At 35.0% G+C, this 20,266-nt stretch overlaps 1 protein-coding gene across 1 annotated transcript in view; it reads left to right on the top strand.

Moving 5' to 3' along the window:
* The window catches only part of MALRD1 (MAM and LDL receptor class A domain containing 1), a 238,601-nt gene that overhangs the window by 108,922 nt on the left and 109,413 nt on the right, over positions 1-20,266 (top strand). The window contains exons 26-27 of the mRNA XM_032689585.1: positions 11,539-11,784; positions 12,953-13,110. Of these exons, the coding sequence (XP_032545476.1) occupies positions 11,539-11,784; positions 12,953-13,110 (404 nt within the window). The remainder of the gene's footprint in view (positions 1-11,538; positions 11,785-12,952; positions 13,111-20,266) is intronic.

The raw sequence follows: 20,266 nt of genomic DNA on the forward strand, positions 1-20,266 counted from the left end.
GCTGCCCAGACGCTTGACACAACTGAATAACACGAGAAGTATTCATTGTTTGTGATGCAGTAGGGTGTCTAAGAAATCCTGACAGTGCTGACAGATGTATAACAGGAAATATGGAAAGTATGTGCCTTCACGTGGTGACAAGGGCACATTCTGAAATGCTATGTGGGTGGGCAATCAATTAAAATTCTAGGTTTCTACTTTAGCATAATGGGATCATTCTTTGCAGTCCAATGATTGTTACCAACCAGAATCCCATCAATTTTAAGGGCAACTTGGACACTTAGCTTGTCTACATCTAAACATACCAGTATATGTCTCTATGAGCTGAATACCACCTAAGTTTTTAGTTTAGGACTCTTTTAAACTCACTAGGCACCACGAAATAGTTCTATTTTCATCATCTCTTACAGGCCTCTCTCTTTTGCTGGATTAGTTAAGATTTGCTTTACATGTGATGGCAGTGCATTATGTCCTCTGTCTGCTTTAAAATATTTATTCTTCAGGTTTCGATAAAAGAAGCTCATGCAAAGCAAATGCTTATCTATAACATCTTTTTGTGTCTAAATTTGACAGAATAGTTTCCTATTTAACAAATTTCTATTTTTTTTTTTAAAAAGAGAAATATGACATTTATCAACAGAAATTAAATGTGGCTATTTAATAGCCAATTATCAAGTAAAAATTAACTATTTGTTTCTTGAGATTAAAAGGAACACACCCTGTACACCAGACCAGGAGTTGTGTCTATTCTGTGCTTCCCAATGGAGACTGTACTTTTGGTTTTCCCCTGTGTATCTAAAGATACAATCCTAGAGCAAGTACTGACTTCTAATTATCAAACTGTGTGAGAATAAATTTGGGAAACATGGGTGAAATAACTCTTCTTGGGACATTTTGTCATTTTTCTTGCTTCTACAAAAAACCACAACAGCACACACCGAAAGGCAAGTAGAATTTTCCTACTGAGAAAATGAATAATGGCTACACCAGTCCCCTTTCACGTGACAATATCAATAGCAAGTTATAATCATTCCATGTTCAGAAACTCAGGAATGATTTTGATCTTAAGCTTTTAAGCCTACTTGCTGAGTATTCATAAATCTGAACACAAATATTTTAGTGGGATATACAAAACCTAACAATTAGAATGCTAGATAGCAAGTTACTTTTTCTAGTGATCAGGAGCAATCAATAACTGATACAGAAAACAAAAAATCACTATCCAAGAGAGAAACTATTGTTATTCATAAATATTTTTTATAATACAATAACAAATCCTTGATAAATAGTATCTTAAGCTAAAGAAGGAAAAGATCCTTTCTGTAGCAGAGCTATTGCTGCACTGTTGTGCCAAGCAGGGACACAGATAGATTCATGCACATCCTACAACTTACTTCCTTTGGAAGCAATTTCTGTGACCCTGCATAATGACTTTTAGGAGATGTGTATATATATATATATATATGCATTCAAATGTAAATGCCCAAGAGAATTATTTCCAAGTAGATGTTATACATTCATCAAAAAACTATACCAGTCATGAGCTAAAGTGCCAAGGCTGCTATAACACAGCTTTACTACAATTCTTTACTTCTATCCCTGAAGAATATTCCAGGATATTGAAACTGGGTTTTGAGAGAATATTTACCTGTTAATGGAGATAAAGATTTTCAAGAGCTGAAATGGTTAATTTGAGTGCTTGTTTAACCAGGCCAGTATTCAGTATTCTGGCGCATACAAAACACAATCAACCAATGTATGAACCTGGAAAGACTCAGAGATTTACTTTAGATTAAAAAAAAAAAAAATCAATTTGGATGCCCACCCTCAAGTTTCTGAGAACTATATGTCACAGACATATAAAGCAGACATGACACAGGAAAAATCTTTCTTGTGTTTTTGTATTTTGAAATTGTCAAAGCTTCAAGAGAGGATTATGTAAGAAAGTTTTCAGCTTCTATTGGACTTTGAGATGAAGGTTTGAGCTAGGTTAATATGAAGGGTTTGAGTAGTATTGTTTTTTGGGTTTCTGGTGTGTTTGTACTTCTGTATTTCCCTTACCTTCCCTTCTAAGGGAAGGAAAGCTGAATGGCAGAGTTTACATAGAGATCAGTGTATCTGAAATGGCTATGAATAAATTTAGGCTAGATGCTAAAAGGGTTCCTTATCTGAAAACCCAAAAATAGCATTTCGGTAACAGCAGTGGAGAAAGGTACTGATTGAATTGAACACAGAGAAATTGCTTGAGGTCGTTGCCTTTCATAAAAGTGAAATAGACCTAGTGATTTGAGCAATTCCTTTTAAAACTCGAGTTCCTGTGAAGTGGCATAAAACAATTTCATCAGGGCTCTCTTTTTAACCGTGAACTATTCTGCTGTTCCCATGTTCAGACACTTACTAAGCAGATGTGCTACTATTTGTTTACCTTAAAGTGCACTGATAAATGTGAACACATGCTGAATGGAGGTATAGTTAATGAAGTTATTATTGCTTTGGGGAATAAATGACTGTGCTGGATTGGAATAATGTTAAACGAGGATAACAAAAAAAACCCGCATTGATCTTAATTGTTCAGACTGTCTGGAAAAAAGATAAGGAACTGATCTACTTAATATCACTAGGAGACATTAACAGTATGACATTAGAGCATAGCAGTTCCAAATGTAATTGTTGCTTACAGAACCTCACCTCAAAGGACTTATGGCAACTTTATGGGTATAGTGTTAATATTTTTCTTTCTGAGAAAGAGAAAATCTTGGGGTTTTTTTGTCTGAGAAGGACTGTAACACAGAGAAAAGGCAAAAGGCTGTGTTTCTCTATAATACTGAGTGATTAAAGAGTTTGCTGGTATCTTTCTCCTCCATCTAGCAAAAGATATTTTTCATTTTCCTGTTGACCCCTTCAGTGGAGGCTCAAAGGTGTGTGGAAGGTTGTTCAAGACATCAGTAAAATCTTTTAATCATCATCTCCTCTTCAGCTCACTATAGCATTCTGTCTAATACAGATAGAAAGTTTTGTAATAAAGTGTAAATACATCACTCCTGAAACTTATTCCTTCTGAGCAATGACAGATGAGGATTCATAGGGGTCATGAGATTCAATTTAATCAGTTTTCGATGTTTTTAGTTTCTCCTACACCTGACTCTTACTCAAGTTATTTCTAAAGAATATAACTTAAGAATACTATAGAATAAATGTTTAAATGCTGTAATTGCTTGGAGAAATTATGTTACTTGCAGCTTTTTCACACTTCCATCCCATCTATACATAACTGAGAATACTCCAAAACAGTTTCCTTTGTAATTTACATTTGTATTGTCGAATCACAGAATATGCTGAGTTGGAAGGGACCCACAAGGACCATCAAGTCCAACTCTTAGCCCTGCACAGAACCATCCCCAATAGTCACACCATGTGCCTGAGAGGATCATCTACATGCTTCTTGAACTCTGTCACATTTAGTGCTGTGATCACTTCCCTGGGGAACCTGTTCCAGTGCCCAACCACCCTCTGGGGGAAGAACCTTTTCCTAATATGCAATCTAAACCTCCCCTGACACAATTTCAGGCCATTCCCTCAGGTCCTGTAACTATTCACCGCAGAGAAGTGATCAGTGCCTGTCCCTCCTCTTCCCCTCATGAGGAAGTTGTAACTGCAGTGAGGTCTCCCCTCAGTCTCCTCCAGGCTGAATGGACCAAGTGACCTCAGCTGCTGGAATGTTAATACAGACTTAAGGAAGTAGATTGACATTTGTAAATAGTGGAGCTGCCCAACTGATAATAGATAGACATTATGAGGTGGTCCAGTAATGGATTTAATTTGGCATAAGACTGTTCAGGATTCAAAAGCGAAGATAACAAAAAGATGTATAACTTGGCAAAGAAAATGTCAGTTCATGGAAGAAACATCTGAGCTCTTAGGGACATATAATAAATACAAAGACTATTTACTGCTTAAGCAAGCCATGGTTTTTTATACCTTTGTTTGGCAGAGAAGGATTTCTAACCATATTTTTGCTCATACTTTCAGCTGTGGAACCAGCGCTTCTCAGGTTCTGGGCCTCCATGTCCACTATCTTCTCTACCTAGGTCAGATCTGACCAGGACAGTGTCCAGCCCTCTGATCTGAGAGCCAGGTCTGTGACTGTAAATGAGAACTGATTGGTCAGGCTTTGAGTAGGATTTTGGGGAAGCATAAACCAGCTGTCAAATTTACTGAGCACAGTACAGCAGCTCTGGGAAGTTGTACAAAGGGAATTTATCACTGCACTGCTTTCACTATATACTTTGGGCAACAGCTTGGAGTGTGGTGGAGAATATGAAAGGAACCTATATTCCAGTGCAGCCAGTGAAGATCTCTTCTCATTCAGACTGAGGTATAACATCATCTAATGCTTTCAGTTCAGTCTACCCAACTTTCCTTTGATCTCCTTATGGAAATTCTCTTCTGGCATACCTCAGCTATTCAGAGTTTGTGCAACCCATTCCTCATATTCAAACTGTTCTGATTTATGGGTTTCTGCTTTACTTCAAGACATTTTTTAGATTCAACCTCCAGATTTTTCTCCCATCAGAAAAGCAGGCGGTGAAACCACTGACCAGAGCCTGCACTAGGCACCATGAAATGCAAATGCTATACCTTCTTCCACCCTCCAAACAGTCATATAACAACAGGACCATTAAACTGGAGGTCACAGAGAAACCACTTTAGGTTCTAAGGTAGAGATGTCACCAATTATGCACCAATCCAGGCTTTCATTAAAAAACTATTACATTTATTTGCTTCAGGCAAGATGTCGGTGTACAGTCATACATTTTATGTTAGCTGTTGAGTTGTACTTCTAAAGGCCATGCTACAGCTTTTTGACATATTTTTAGATTGTGGACTTTATACCTAAGGAATGTTTCTTCTTTCTGTGTCTTTACTAAGGAGTTTAGTTAGCAAATATTTAGGTTTCATTTATTTATGTTTTTTTTCTAAGAGTAAACTCAGATGAACGAATTAAGCTTTTCATGTTAGTTAGTATTAATTTTCCTCACTGTAGTAGATGCATATGATGATTACTATTGTTTCTGAAAAAGCTTTGCTTAAAAACTATATTTGGATTACTTTTCTCTTTGTCCATCCTCAAAAAGATAGGCTATAAATTTCAACTTGGCTTTGGAAAGGGAATATTCTATATAAGAACTGATACATCAAGTGAATTCCTGTTACAGCATTTTTCCTTGTCCGTCTATTTCTTTATGTTGGAGACATAAACCACCTGCTTAGGACTGCAATAATAATGTTGACGTGTATTGTATCTTGTTTCCGTTTTCTGGCAAGGAACAAACTGATCTTGATGCTATTACAATCTGTCAGTTAATCCAGGCCTAGGTCTCTTCTTATTCTGCATGGGATTTTCCCACTTGAAGAGATTAACTAAAAATTTCCTTTTAAGTGGATCTACTAGAATGATTTAGAGAATAAACAGGTGTAGAATTACTTGAGTGATGTGGAAAGTATGCATTACTTTTACTACTGACAGTATTAGTATAAAAGTAGTGTAAGAATAAATGAGTTAAAAAGACCTAACACCTCCTTCTCTAATCAAAACCTGGGGTTTTTTATTTCTTTTTAGTGAATGCACATATACATGCATCTAAGCACTTGAGAATGAAGCTTTTACTCTTTACAGCATTATCTTTAGCCTATAGTATATACTATGCCTATAGCATATGCAGTAAACCTGGTCTGAAGAGGTACTGAGTGCCAATCTTGCCTTCAGCTACTCAAATTCTCCAGAAATTCTGGTAAACTTAATTAAAGTAAAACACCATGTTAGGACCCATTGACTGGGTCACAGATTGGGTATGTGTTATAGTGTATTGAGCAACTGATAAAAGCCCATACTTTTCTAATAACAAACTACAAACAAACAGAACAAAGAAGGTTCTTCAGTCCTCTGTTGTGTACAGAGACAATAACACTGGACAGTAATAGGCTACCTTGCAGTATGTGGTTTTGATTCTTAGTGTTTCTGAGGTTGAAGATTACAGGATCTGATTACAAGAAAAGAGTTCTCTTGTCTGTGTATGTGGAAATAGACAGCATGAGGAATCACCTGAGGATGCTGTGGTTGTTGTTGAAGTCTTCTTCTGCTCTTTGTAATGGTAGTAACTTAGAAGGTTAATAGTTTCTTCTAAAAGTCCATTTTGTAAATTAAATGAAGCTGTTGTATTTTTAAACTTTCAGTTGCTCATAACACAAACCAATATGTCAAGGTACTTGAAAGGCTTATGAAACCAAATGTTTGTACTCAATCCTAGAAACAAAGGGTTATTTAAAAAAAAAACCACAAAAAAAACCCCAAAAATAAAAACAAACCCAAAAAAAACCAAACAACAACAAAAAAACCCAAGGCTGATAAAGTGTGATAGTTTTTAAATTTTCTTTTGTTTCCCAACACTTCAACCTCTGAAAGTCTTTAAAAATTCTTGTAACTTCTAAAGCTTTCCTTTTGAAATGAGATACATTTTTCACATTCCTGCGCCGACAAGTCAGTATTACTATGCATCATCAACAGTGATGAAAGTACTTTACTCTGTGTCCCTGGGTTATACTGGTGAGATATTAGGGGAAAGACGTTCTTGTTAACAAATTATTTTTTTTAAGGACACATAGATTTCAGTCATACAGTAATGTCAACTCAGAGCAGGAATGATAATGGAGTAATTGTTGCAGGGAACAAGCTAAGAGATCTAAATTATCCAGAGAGCCCCTATCCCTGGGATGTCACACTCTTAGCCTGCTGATTAATTACTCTGGCCTCTATGTCAGATTATGGTTCTACAGGAGCTCTAGCTTTGATTTAGGAGCTGGTATGCTTCTAGTTACGTGAATGTAAATAAAATTTCTGAAAATATTTTGAAGCAGATCTAGCTTTTCATGCCCACCAATAGGTTATTCTGATAATTCTGATAATTGTAAACTATCCCATTCATTTAATTATGGATGTTGATAAGATTAATTATAATAAATTTAAGAAGCACAAGTTTAACAACTTTTAGAATATCCTTATCACCAATCTGTTTCCTGTTGTTCCAAAACATGAATTACCTTCCTGGTGATTTTAAAACAATGCTGATACACAATAAAAACTAATAAACAAACAAGTTTAAATTATGAGATTAACTGTTAAATGCTCATAACTAGAGTCATAACTAGTATAATCCCATATGTAGTCGTAGAAAAATAGAATTCTTAAGGCTGAAAAAGACCTCTAAGATTATCAAGTCCAACTCTTACAATCATATTTTTGCAATTTTCTAGAAGTTCTTTATCAGTTTAGTTATCATATTTAAATTACTTCTAATAAGCAAAGATATTTAAAGGAGCAGCTTCAAGAAGATTGGAATCTATTGGAAAGATCTTAGATTTTCCTCTCTATTTTGCAGGTACTATAGGCATGGAAAAATGTTTAGTTTATCTGTTATAAATTCCCAAAATAATATAAGCAAATTATATATTATATGCAAATTAAGGTTAATAATTAATATTTAATTTAACCTCCTATATAATACTAACTATGTTTTCATCTAGAGTTTTCCTTGATTTGTCAAAGAATTTTAGTTTAAACTAAAGCATATCTCTTGGGAAGAAAATCAGTGTCTATTTAAAGCCTTTAACTCATAAAGTATTTATCAGTCTTTGGTTATCTGTTCAATGGTTAATTGCTCAACCATTTCATTTTAATTTCCAATTCAGAAACTTCAGTTTTCCAGCATGTAATGATGGGCTTTTTTGTACTAAATTAGAGTTTTCTGCTATCACTGTTTGTCTACTTACAAGTAATTACAGAACATGATCTAGTTATTTCTTAATCTTGTCTCTAATAAATTACATTAATTGGGCTCTATGTGGTCACTCAATGTAAAAATGTAATGAGAAAACTCCTTTAGGAATCTTTCATGGCCAATCCAAGAAATATGACACAACTTGTTTTCACCAATACCGAATGTAAATGAAAGGGTTATATACTCAGATATGAGTCCAAACACCTGTGAGAACCTGTATGGATTTTGAGGGTAAAGTGATAAGTGGAAAAAAAACCAAAACAACAAATCCCCCCATACCTAATATCTATTATAGACATAAAAGGAAGGATGAGTGATTCTCATCCTGAAATGAAAAGGAAACTAAATATTATGAAGGAAACAAACAACTGATAAAGGATTTGGATGATAAAAACAATAGGTATGTGAAGTATCTGATTAAAACAATAGGTATATGATGTTTCTGAACAGAGATATAGGAAGACCACCTGAAGATCTTCAGAACTTTTAAGTGATATTGGAAAAGATTAAGTCCTTCTCAAATATCTCCATCTTCTAAGGTGAAAGAAAAAAATAAATAATGTGCATCATCTTAGCATATATTAATGGAGTTAATTTATTTTAGAGATTTAAAATATTACTTTTATTTATTTTAAGAGAGGAGGTAAACATGCAATAAAACTATTACTATGATATAGGGTGATATAAAATATTAGTTACCTCATAGAAAAACCCTGTTTTGACACAGGCTATGGTTTCAAAGGTTAAAGAATTTTTTCACATTGGATTTACTCCTTTAAGAACACAACTGGTCTTACCAGAGTTTTAAGATTACTTAAGTGACACACATAGAGGCTGTTTCTTAATAGGAATATATTTTCTATAATTTATTGCTGTTCTGCTTCAGTGGTGCGAGCTATATACCATGTTAACTTTATCCAGAGTTCATTGATGTAGAAGATAAGCCATATTTCAGTTCTGTTACTAACTTTATTTTCTCTCTTGATATTTGCAGGTACTTTTTTTTTTCAAAATGCATTTAAGAGAAACACCTTTATAAAATAAAGAGATTCACCTTTGTCCTAACTACATATTTTTAGATATAAGTGTTCCACCTGTTGATTTTGCTCAGGGTATATAAAACAATGGGATTATTGACTGGCGTAGCAGTTTTTCTCTGTTGTGTAAATCCTCCTCAGTTCAAAGATTATCGATCTGAAAGACACTAGGAGTCCCTTTGGACCTACTGCAGCCTAATTTGATGCAGTTACCACACAAAAAGTCTACTTGCTAATAATCTTCAAGATTAGAGGAAAATCCAATCTTCTCTGATTGGAGGAAAAACTTACTGAACTTTGTTTAGTTCCTCTCAATTAAACATCTCTCTTATACCCACAAGAATCTATATAACAGAGTGTTTGAATAGTTAGGATTGAGAAAAAGCAGGGAAGAAAGGAAGAGAGTTCTAAAAAAACCCTTTTCATATAGATTCAGGGTTGGCTTTTTGGGGTGGTTTGTTTGTTTGGAGTTTTGGGGGCTTTGTTTTGGGTTTTTTTTGCTACAGTTATAAAGCCTTATAAAGTAATGTCACTTAAAGAGAAGCCATACTATGGAAGCCCATCCAGAAACAAGTCACGTTACGGACTGAGTTAGGCAGTGTAATATGTATCATTCATTACACATGCTTGAAAAGAGTCATTCATGCCAGGATTCAAGATGGATTTTTTTGTTTTTCCTCAGGGAACAAAGACTTCCACTTTTCAACTGGTTTTTTTTTTTTTCCAACCTGAAATTGGAAGTAATGCTACAAAGGGACTTCAAAATGCAATAGTTATTGCAATTATTTATCTTTGAACTGCAAGGAATAGTATTTCAAGGCATGAACTCCATCCTGAAATTTAAATTCCTAGTTTGCTGACAAAATAAGTGTGTTGCTAAAGTCTTACTGCAATCACATAAAAGAATGTAGGATAATAATAAATAGCTCCTACAAGAATATGTCATTTAACTTAAGCAGCAATTTTACAACAAAACTCTGTCACCCTTTTGGAAACAGGACAGATGATTGAAAATCTGAAGCAGACTGATAAAAGTTTCTGATAGACACTGACTGATTCATTGATACAATTGCACCATTCTTTTAACCAGGACCATTTTCACAGATTGTGTCCTAATAAAAATCCACTGATGATTTCATAAGCTTGTAACTGTGGACTTCGAATAAGTCTTTTTCTTTTAGTCAGAGATTACCTGTTTTTCTTGCCTCTAGGTCTGGAGATCTTTGGCTGATGTTCTTGGCTTTCAATGAGTATCACATTTTTATTCCAGTTTGTTTCTTTCTGTTCAGATATTTTTCCTCCTTTCTCTGAGCGAGTGTTAAAAGCCAAATCATGCACACTCTTCTGGAGCAAACGTGATACATACTTTTATGTTATTAAGTAATCAGGAATTAAAAATTAATATTTTCCCTAAAAAAATTGCTAGATATTTCTATGGTATTCCAATATTTATTTGTATTTTTTATTAATTTTTAATAAGTATTGTGTTAGGAGGATTTTTACTTGAAAAAAGAAAGGTTAACACTTGTATTTTTTAGCTAACATCTAGAAATTCAAGACTTGTTTTCACTTTACCGAAAGCCTACAACGAAGGGGTCTGGCAATGGTTTTTCACTTTGTTTGGGGTATTTGTAATTTAGAGTCTGGCTTAAACAAATACCTAGGGATGGAGGTTGCCAACTGAATACCCCATCTCTTATTCTCTTTTTATTAATAAATCAGTTTTTCTGATCTCTTAATAAAATCCAGCCTTATGTGAATTTCATTTAACTCCATCAGGTCCTCCTTGAAATTAATACAGTGGCAATGGAAACAAGTTTTTAGCACCATGTGATTTTCAGTATCCATTAACTCACATTCTCCCCACACGTACAACTTTCATATATGTGCATATTCTAATTTTATTTCTGTTGAGTTAATATATTTATACTCCTAAATTTAAATAAAATTATGCTTGTTCATTTATCTGGGGAAGAGTAGAATGCACGAAGTAAATGGGGAGGGCTACATTTAAGAATTTTGGGTCTTGTTTCTTGATTATAGAATGTAGTGAAGGGGTTGTGTTTTATCCAGAGTCCTGCAGAAACTGATCTGAAATGAAAACATGAAACTTGGAAATAGATCCTGTGATCCGAGTCTTACAATCTTTAGACTGTACAATAGTAGAATTACCCCTGAATAATGCCAGGAACACTGCACAAAAAGGACACCATCAACCCACTGAACTTGTCAGGAAAAAAATAAGTCTATTAAAAGGCAAACCTCTCTAGTTAAAATAGAAAAGTTTTTTCTTCCAAATTAGAGCTCTTAAAGTAGGCTCAACTTTGCAGCTGAAATGAAATGATTTAATCCTCCACCACATGAAAGGAGAATGTCAGCAATTAAGTCAAACTAGAAAGCTTTGTTAGTGAAGGAATGCCTGGCTGGAGCTTGCCCTTCAAGGCTTTACAAGGGAAACAGTAATTTATTTAGGCAATCACTTGACAAAATACAAAAGAAATAAACTGATAATGGATTGGCACTTCAGGGGAACTAAAGGCCTTAATAAAACTGCTCTGGACCACCCTTGTCCTCCTAAATATCAAGCTCTCTGAGATGTAACCTTCCAGTAACCTTGCTGGGATGCATAGCAGTGTGATTCACCAGTGTGATTCTTCTCTTTTCAGGCTCCTGTTCACATGGTCATCGGCAGTGCCAGAACGGCAACTGTTACAGACCAGAACAAAGCTGTGATTTTGAAGACAACTGTGGGGATAATACAGACGAGAGTGAATGTGGAACTTCCTGCACCTTTGAGAACGGCAGATGTGGCTGGAAAAATTCTCTGGCTGACAATTTTAACTGGGTGCTAAGGATCAGTTCGCCTCAAAGTCTTAGACCTTCTGGGGACCACACGTTTGGAAATAGAACTGGTATGTTTTCAGTTCACAAACGAGACATAATTGTCTACACGAAGTGTCTCATACCTCCCTTCTCAGGCATCAGGGGAGTTCTAACATGTCTGATCAGGGTGTCATTTTCAATGTGTGACAATATAAAAGTATTAATTATCATTGTACAATGACTTTAAGTTAGGAAAAATCAGTCGTTTCTCATATGAGTCAAAAAAGATAATTTGATACTTGTCTGGAGAGAGACATCTGGTCTGACTGAAACTTGCAAGGGTGAGTTAGCTCAGCTATGAGGTCCACTGGGTCCCATTCCTTCAAAGCTTATTTTCAGGAGGCTTATAGTTACCCATAGTGACTATTCATACTTTAATTTTAGATAATGTAAATAAATAAATTTAAATAAACGGGCCTCCTTTGTTAGTGGTAGTGCACCTCCTGGTTTGTTTTGGACAAAGCACCCAGTTATCTGTTCTTGTCCTTGCTACAAGCTCTGTGCCTTCATCTTTTGCTTTTGAAGGTCCTACAGTTCAGGCAAAGATGATATCAAAGCTGAGCTCAGAACTGACCTTAAATGGAAATATTTCACAGCAGAACTGCACAAAGGTGTGATAGTAGTTGTTGAATGTTTGCATGAACTGCTGAAGGACAAAACCCAAGAAACTTAAAGATATATAGGGAAAAAAATTAATTTAATAAATATTTTTAAAGTATTGTCATGAATATGTCACTAAACATGTTAATACATGCTTGACCTCAGGGAAAAAACAAATTTCTCATCCCATAATATTATGGTAAACATCTACAATTGTAGTGTAGCCAGAGAAGTGTCAAAGTTAAAATAAGCCCATTTTATTCGATGTTTACTGAAGTAATTTTTTTTCTAAGTCATACATAAAATTTAGTAGATATGCAATTATAATTTAAGTTTGTTATTTATACTACATTTATGTTTATGTGAACTACACATTTGTTATTTGTACAAAGGAAAGAATGAACTTGAAAACTTGTAGAATGTATTATGTTTCTGATTAAGAATAAAGATGGAAAACTCAAGGACCATATCAGGATTGGAAAATATTAAATCTAGGCATCTAGTTTTACAATTTCCTCTGACTAAATAATTTATATTTGTAAGTGTATAATTTGAAAGTCTAAAACATTTTTTCAGTAACATATATTTTAATTTCAGGACACTTCCTGTATCTTGGGGCCACTGCAGTAGGCTTAATAAATGAAAAAGCCCATGTGAAGAGTTCCATATGGAAAGAATCAAGTAGGACTTGTGTGATGAGCTTCTGGTACTTCAAGTCATCAAAAGCCATGGGACATATTCAGGTTCTGATTAAGGTAATAAAAAAACCCTTTTATTTTGATTATATTATATCTGCAAGGGTGTATATGCTCCAGTAGAATGCTTCAGCACTTTGACATTTTGTTCTTTGGTTTGTAGGCTGGAAGAGCTCCCACAAGCCTCCTAGTTCAGTGCTGGTTTTTGTTACTCTTGTCTCTTAAATAAATCTCTCTTAGCATTTCACTTCCAAAAGAAGCTTCTCTTAAAAGCCACAGGAAGTTTTAAAATCTTCTTTCCATTTTCCATCTTCACATACAGTACCTATCTCTTTGATATTCTCCATGTGAGGCTATTTTCATATTTTGCTGCCATCCCTATTGGTAGCTATCAGTATACAACCCTATTATTCTGATGGGATGGCAGCCACAAAAAAAAAAAAAAAAAGAATTAGTAACGTGCACAAAATGAGAATAAAATTCAAAAATATGACTGCATTAAATAATTTATCTTTTCATGTAAACAAGTACAGAATATATAATCAATTTTCTTTAGAAATGGCATTTTCTTCACCAAATGTGTAATGACCAAAAAATTATTTAAAAAACGTATTTAGTTATTAATTCACAGGTGAAAACTGAGACATTCATTAAAAATTGACTGTTCCCTTGTTGCTCATTAAAAAGTATTAACTGCTTGTAAAAGCAGTTTTTAAATCATAATATGATTTTGAGTAGAAATAATCAATGCTCTTCGGATCCAATGACCAAATATAGCACTTCTAGACAGAGTACAAACCTTTGCAAAAGACACTGTGTGTATTTGTGCTCATTTGTGCTCATTTGTGCTCATCAGCGCAAGGAGTTCTGGTTGTTCCAGTGGTGCAATTTATTTACCATATGATATTCTACAATATCTCTAATATTGTCCTGGTGAACTGCCTTGAAATATTCCAATGCATATGTTGACTGCCTTATCTTTAAATGATAAACTATATTTTTCCTTGAAAATAAACTACTAAAAATTATTTCTCAAATGTTCTGCGTATTATAAGAATAATTTAAAAGCCTTGAAGATAAAAGACTTCAGTAGGCTTTAATATCTAAGGATAAAATCTAGGATGTATCTGTCTGAAATATAAAAACAGTGAACCCTTTGACAGGCATTACGAGATTTTTTTCATGGATTAGTCCAAACACCTACAAATGACAACAGGCTACTCATCAAGTAACTGTATAGCAATGAAATATATTTACACAGTTCTTTTTCCTAGAAAGGCTCAAATCTGTAAATGAGGCAAGTAGATTAAAGAAAAATAGAAATAATTGCTTAAAAATAACTTTCAATTCTCATTGTATTAAAAAATTAAAACAAAAATAGATCCTATTACTTAAAATGAATAAGGTACAAAAATAAATATTTATCTTAACTCCAAGATCAAATTATATTCTTATTGCATTACTCAACTGTGTTTATTGTAGCACCCAAATATTGTAATTATGAGCAGTTTAAGATTGCATAATTTTACTTGCAAGCTAACTTGTAAGATAACTTTGGTGGAAAATAAATATTAGCTGCATCAGGCATGTGTGAGTGGTTTGCAGGTAGTGTTTGTATCCCTGTTGACTGTGTACTGTAATTATCACGTTAAGTATTTTGCAGCACAGACAGTTGCCTTAACAGCTTAAAAATAATTCTAATCTCATTTTATTATATGTAGTGAATTTAATAATACATATTCAAATACTTCTGTTAAACAGGAAACAAAAGAAGTGAAATAAAAGAAAATCAAACAAACCACACCACCTAAAATGAGTTAAAAAGAGACATTTGTTCTCTGCTGAGATATTATCTCTGAGGGGTTCAAGTCAAGCAGTTGAAATTCTTAATTATTATTTCATCCTCAGGATAGACAAAGGGATTTAATTTTTTTAGTTCATTTTTTAAAAAAATAACCTGAGCAGAGATTTACCAGGTAGTTATCCACATCAATAAGAGTCTATAGAGATTATTTTTCACTCTACTAATATTCAAATGTATTCATTCATTCATGGCTAGGCTTTGTGAACGAAGATTTGGGAAGGCACTATCCACATTTGCTGCAGGCACGCTGGTGGCTTATGGGGCCAATACGTGACAGACATAACCGATTGCAAAAGGCACAGCAGAAAGACTCCTTAGATGGTGTATTCTGCAAGACACGGTTCTTTCTGCGTTGCCTTTTTTCCTTGAGAGTGATCCTGCGTGTGTTCTCGAAGGAGACAGCTGCGTTATAGATGCTGTGTCTCCAGGCCTCCCGATTGGAGGCCAGAGTAGACCAGTTATGGTGATCAATATGGCCAAGGCTGCGATATTGTTTCAGGGAGTCCTTGTATCTTTTCTTCGGGGCTCCCCTCATGCGGCAGCCAGTGGCAAGTTCACCATAGAGCAGGATCTTAGGGAGGCGGTGGTCATTCATCCTGGAGACGTACCCTGCCCATCGCAGCTGTGTTCTCAGTAACATGGCCTCAGTACTTGTGACTGCTGCTTGCTCTAGTACAGATGTATTGGTCACATAATCAGACCAGTGGATGTTAAGGATTGTATGGAGGCAGCGTTGATGGAAGCGTTCTAGGAGACACAGGTGGTGGCGGTAGACGACCCATGATTCGGAACCATATAAGAGAGTAGACAACACTATGGCTTTGTAAACGCTGATCTTGGTGCTTTTCTTCAAGTGTTTATTATGTCATATTCTTTTGTGGAGTTTTCCAAAAGCACTATATGCCTTTGCTAACCTGTTGTCTATCTCTCCATCGATCTTACCATCTGATGAGATGAGGTTACCAAGGTAATTAAACTGTTGGACTGATTTGAGCTCTGATTGGCCAATGGTGATGTGGGGATGATGGGGGACTTCCTGAGGTGCAGGTTGATGGAGGATCTCTGTCTTCTTTAAGCTGACTTCCAGGCCAAAGAGCTCAGCAGCATCTGCAAAGCAGGATGTTAAACGCTGCAGGGCTGCTTCTGTGTGGGCAACAAGGGCGGCGTCATCAGCATAAAGCAGCTCCCGGACAAGATGGTTTAAGGTCTTAGTGTGGGCCTTCAGTCGCCTTAGATTGAATAGACTTCCATCAGTACGATATCAGATGTAGATACCGTCCTGATCATCGAGGTCTGCCGTGGCCCTTTGGAGCATCATGCTAAAGACGGTGAATAGGGTAGGAGCAAGAACACAGCCTTGTTTCACACCATTCTTAATTAAAAAGGGCTCAGAAAGTGTGTTGCCATATCTGACTTGACTGTGCTGATCCTCATGGAGTGAGACGATCATTTTAAGGAACCTGGGGGGACAACCTAAACGTTCCAAAATCTACCACAGACCTTTTCTGGTCACAGTATCAAAAGCCTTGGTGAGGTCGACAAAGGTTACATAGAGACCTTTGTTCTGTTCCCTACACTTCTCTTGCATCAAATGTATTACTTTTATGGAATTTTCTATATGACAATCAGTAATATTTCCTTTGTCTAGGTTTTGTAAATATTCTTTATGTTTTCTCTTTCTTTTATTTTTATTGCAGTGACACATTACCCTCTTATTTTTTTCACCAAATTTAATTATCCTAATAAACTTTTGTTATTTTTGTTATTTTAATTTTTGTTATTTTAAAACCTTGTCTCCAGGGAGCCTAAAAATATTTTTAAAGGTAGTATGAATAGAAGACATTGGAGGCATGACTAATTATTCTTATTCTACCTGGAGATATGAAAAAATATTCTCATTATTGTACCTGGGATTTTTTGCAGATCAGCTTCAGTTTGCCTGTTATGTTGCTCATAAGGATCCATAAATCAATATTTTAATTAGAGTTTCTACTTAGCAGTGTCTGTACAAATAAAGTCTAATTAAACAGCACATAATCATGGGAAGTCATACTGAAGTTTCTCCTAGTTCAAACTGTAATACCAATATATTTCCCCCCAAATTTAGTATCTCTTGATTTAAAGTAAAGTTAATGTCAATGAAATCATGTCTGTAGGTAGTGATTATTTGAAAATGCAATGAAGAGGAGAGAATCTGGAAAGGTAATTACCTTTTCAAGTTTGACAGCTTAGCAAACTGTCTCTAGCTAAAGTCATCCCATCCATTAAAAGTTGAACTGAGAGTGAACACCATACATACAATGGTATAGCAATGAACAATATGATGAGAAAATAATCTATAGAGGTAGAATGAGGAAGACTTCCTCTTCCTCCTGAAATATCACAGTGGAAGAAAAACAGTAAACAAGAGTAAAAAGCCATTTTTAAAAAATCATAGTTTGTGGTATGCACTGGTGTTGTCTCTTAATATTTGCATTGCTTGTCCACATTCAGGAAGTCTAAGATTATTATACTAATAAAGCAGTATCTCAGATTATGATAGAAACAATAAAACTGAGGGATCATAACAGGGGTGCTATAGCCAAGCATGAACTTTCTTCTGTTAAGATTTGCTATTGGAGAAAACCAATTCATTTTCTTAATGGAATTTCTCTGCAACTACTGTTGTTTTGATTTTTTTCTGCTGAAATTGTACTACATATTCCCTGGAGAAAACCGTCTGTACATGTGATAATAATCCAATCAAAGTGATGGGCCATTGAACTAGTTGCAAACATATAGTATTCTTCAAACACCTTAATATTTATGCAAATGAAAGATATTGACATTTCAGCTATTTACAGAAACTGCAATATCCAGCTCACCATACATCTAAATTCAAATTACAAAATGTTTAACAGCACTGCAAAAGTTCATCAGGCAAATGGAATATTACCAGGAAAGATCTGGATACAAATAGTCAAAACTTTGCTACTCCAGTGAGATTTTGAGATATTTGAATCTTCTCTGTGGCAATTGTAAGGTAATACAATCCATTACAGGAGATATATTGAAGATAAAGTGCAGCATATTCACTGTGCCTGTTTTAGTACCTTATCAGCACTCAGTACTGATTTATTTTATGAGTTAGAAGAAACAGTGCATTTTTAAATGTGCTTATAGAGAGACAAGCAAGAATTATTAGGTGAAAGAAATGATAACGTTTTATTATTCTGATAATCTAAACGTAAGTTTCCTACTGCTACTTAAGTTGCTTCTATCATAAAAAAAAAAGAAGCAAGTCCTAGGTATCACAGTGGGAAAGGAGCACCAATCAAAGAATAAAACCACTTGTTGAAGATAATTTTTGTGGTATCAATGTTAATTGCTTTGCATATTTTAATTAAAAAAGATAATTTAGTATTTAATATAGTTGGGGGAGATTCTTTCAAAGATTTGAAACAAATTTCTGAAAAAAATATGCAGATGTATAAAGAAGGTGAAACCTGTCATTAGTAACTACCTCTGCTGACTGTGACAAGGCCAACACACACAGGATCTCATTAAGAAGTTCCAGTGGACCTTACTCATTTGATTAATTCCATCCAGTTACAAATGAGCAAAGACAGAATGATATTCAAGAGGACAGAAAGTCCTGGTCAGCTCATGGCAAGCAAAGCAGGGCCCCATTGATAGAGCTGCAGCAACAAACAAACCTGGCCAAGGGCAACAGGCAGCTGGAGCCAGGATCCCACCTCCTCCAGCTGTTCAGGGCTGGTGCAGCACAGATCCTCTTACCTGGCTGCTGCTGCTTCTCAGCAAAAGCTGGAAGCCATCACAGTTGTTCCCTTGATATTGTGATTGGTTTTAACCAGCCTAATGGAGGGAGGAGAGGGTTAGTAATGTAGAAGTGTGCAGATCAGCACGTGCCACAGCTCAGGTATAGACGACTTACAGTGGGTTTTGTAATTACCTGGTTATTTTTAGTGGAGCAGCCTACTACCCTGTGCTGTCAAATTGAAAACCTGAATGAGAGGTGCTGCAGATGCCAGCTGATATATTCTGAACATTTGTATTTCTAGGATCAAGTAGTCTAAAATGAAATTTTCACAAATCAATATATATGACCCTACTCCTATAGGAAGTCACTCAGGAATAAAGTTTGAGGAAGGAACTTATTCTACTTCACAGCTTAAAATAGACTATGTATTTCTACATTGATTTTTCTCACTAACTGCATGAAAAACAAGCAACTCCTCACATTAATGTAGGAGTTAGAGATTGCATTGGGTTCAGGTAGCCTCAAAGCAGATTATCTGACCTCCACGAAACTAGAGGAAAAAACCAAATTTTAAAAGGTTTGCTTTAATATTTTATTTAAGAGTTCACTGAATGTCAAATCATGATCCAAAAAATGTAGAATATCTGTAGATTTAATAAACATAGAAATAATATTTATTTCATAAGCAGAATAAAATTATTAAAGAAATTCTTCAAAACTAATGGCAAAGTGTAAATTTTTCTAGTATTTAGTTTCATGTAGAAGCACAGTGGTAGTGGCCTTTATTTAATGAGTATCTACAGCTCTCAAAAGGACACAGTTTTAGGGTATTTACTCCCCTTATTGACCTATGAACTGTTATTAAATGTTGCATTTGAGTCAAAGAAATGTCTCATCTGACTTATGAGTGACAGTAAGGGAATATTATTTGAGTCCCAGGAGTCTTGAAGGATATCAGTGGAGATACTGTGAAATAAAATAATGCTTGTCAAGAGTAAATTTTATGGCATTTTTACTTCCCAGAGCAAGATAACTTTGTATTTATATTTCTTGTATCTCGAACAGCACTTTCCATCTTTTTAAACATTGTTTCAAACACGGTTGTTTTAGGCCCAATTTTGACCCCATGACATAAGTATATCTCCAAGGAAATTGAGACTGAGGCACTGATTAAACAGAAATGTCAGTTTTCAGTAAAAGTACAATTTTTCAAAAGTGGTTTATATAGAAGGGACAAACAAACATGCACAACTGTAGGTAAGTGCAGACACCATTCAGTGTGTTTTATTTTCTCAAATGAGTACATTAGGAAGCTATTTCAATCTTCATACTGTCAATTATTGGAAGCTTATAATTCATTGTACTCATATACTGCAACCAGATGTAAGTATTCATTCCAGAGTTGGTGAAATAGAATAATATATTTGAATGTGCTTTGAAGGAAAAAAGTATTTTGAAGAAGGGTTGAAGAATCCTGCTTGTATTTTGGAATCTTGTTTGTGAAGACAAGAGGTTAATCAGAAGATTTTCAATCCAAAAACATCATTTTTCTAGAAACACATATAAGTGAAACTGTTCATATGTGAATTATT

This window comes from Chiroxiphia lanceolata, chromosome 1 (assembly GCF_009829145.1).
Source record: "Chiroxiphia lanceolata isolate bChiLan1 chromosome 1, bChiLan1.pri, whole genome shotgun sequence".
In the NCBI taxonomy this organism is placed as follows: domain Eukaryota; kingdom Metazoa; phylum Chordata; class Aves; order Passeriformes; family Pipridae; genus Chiroxiphia; species Chiroxiphia lanceolata.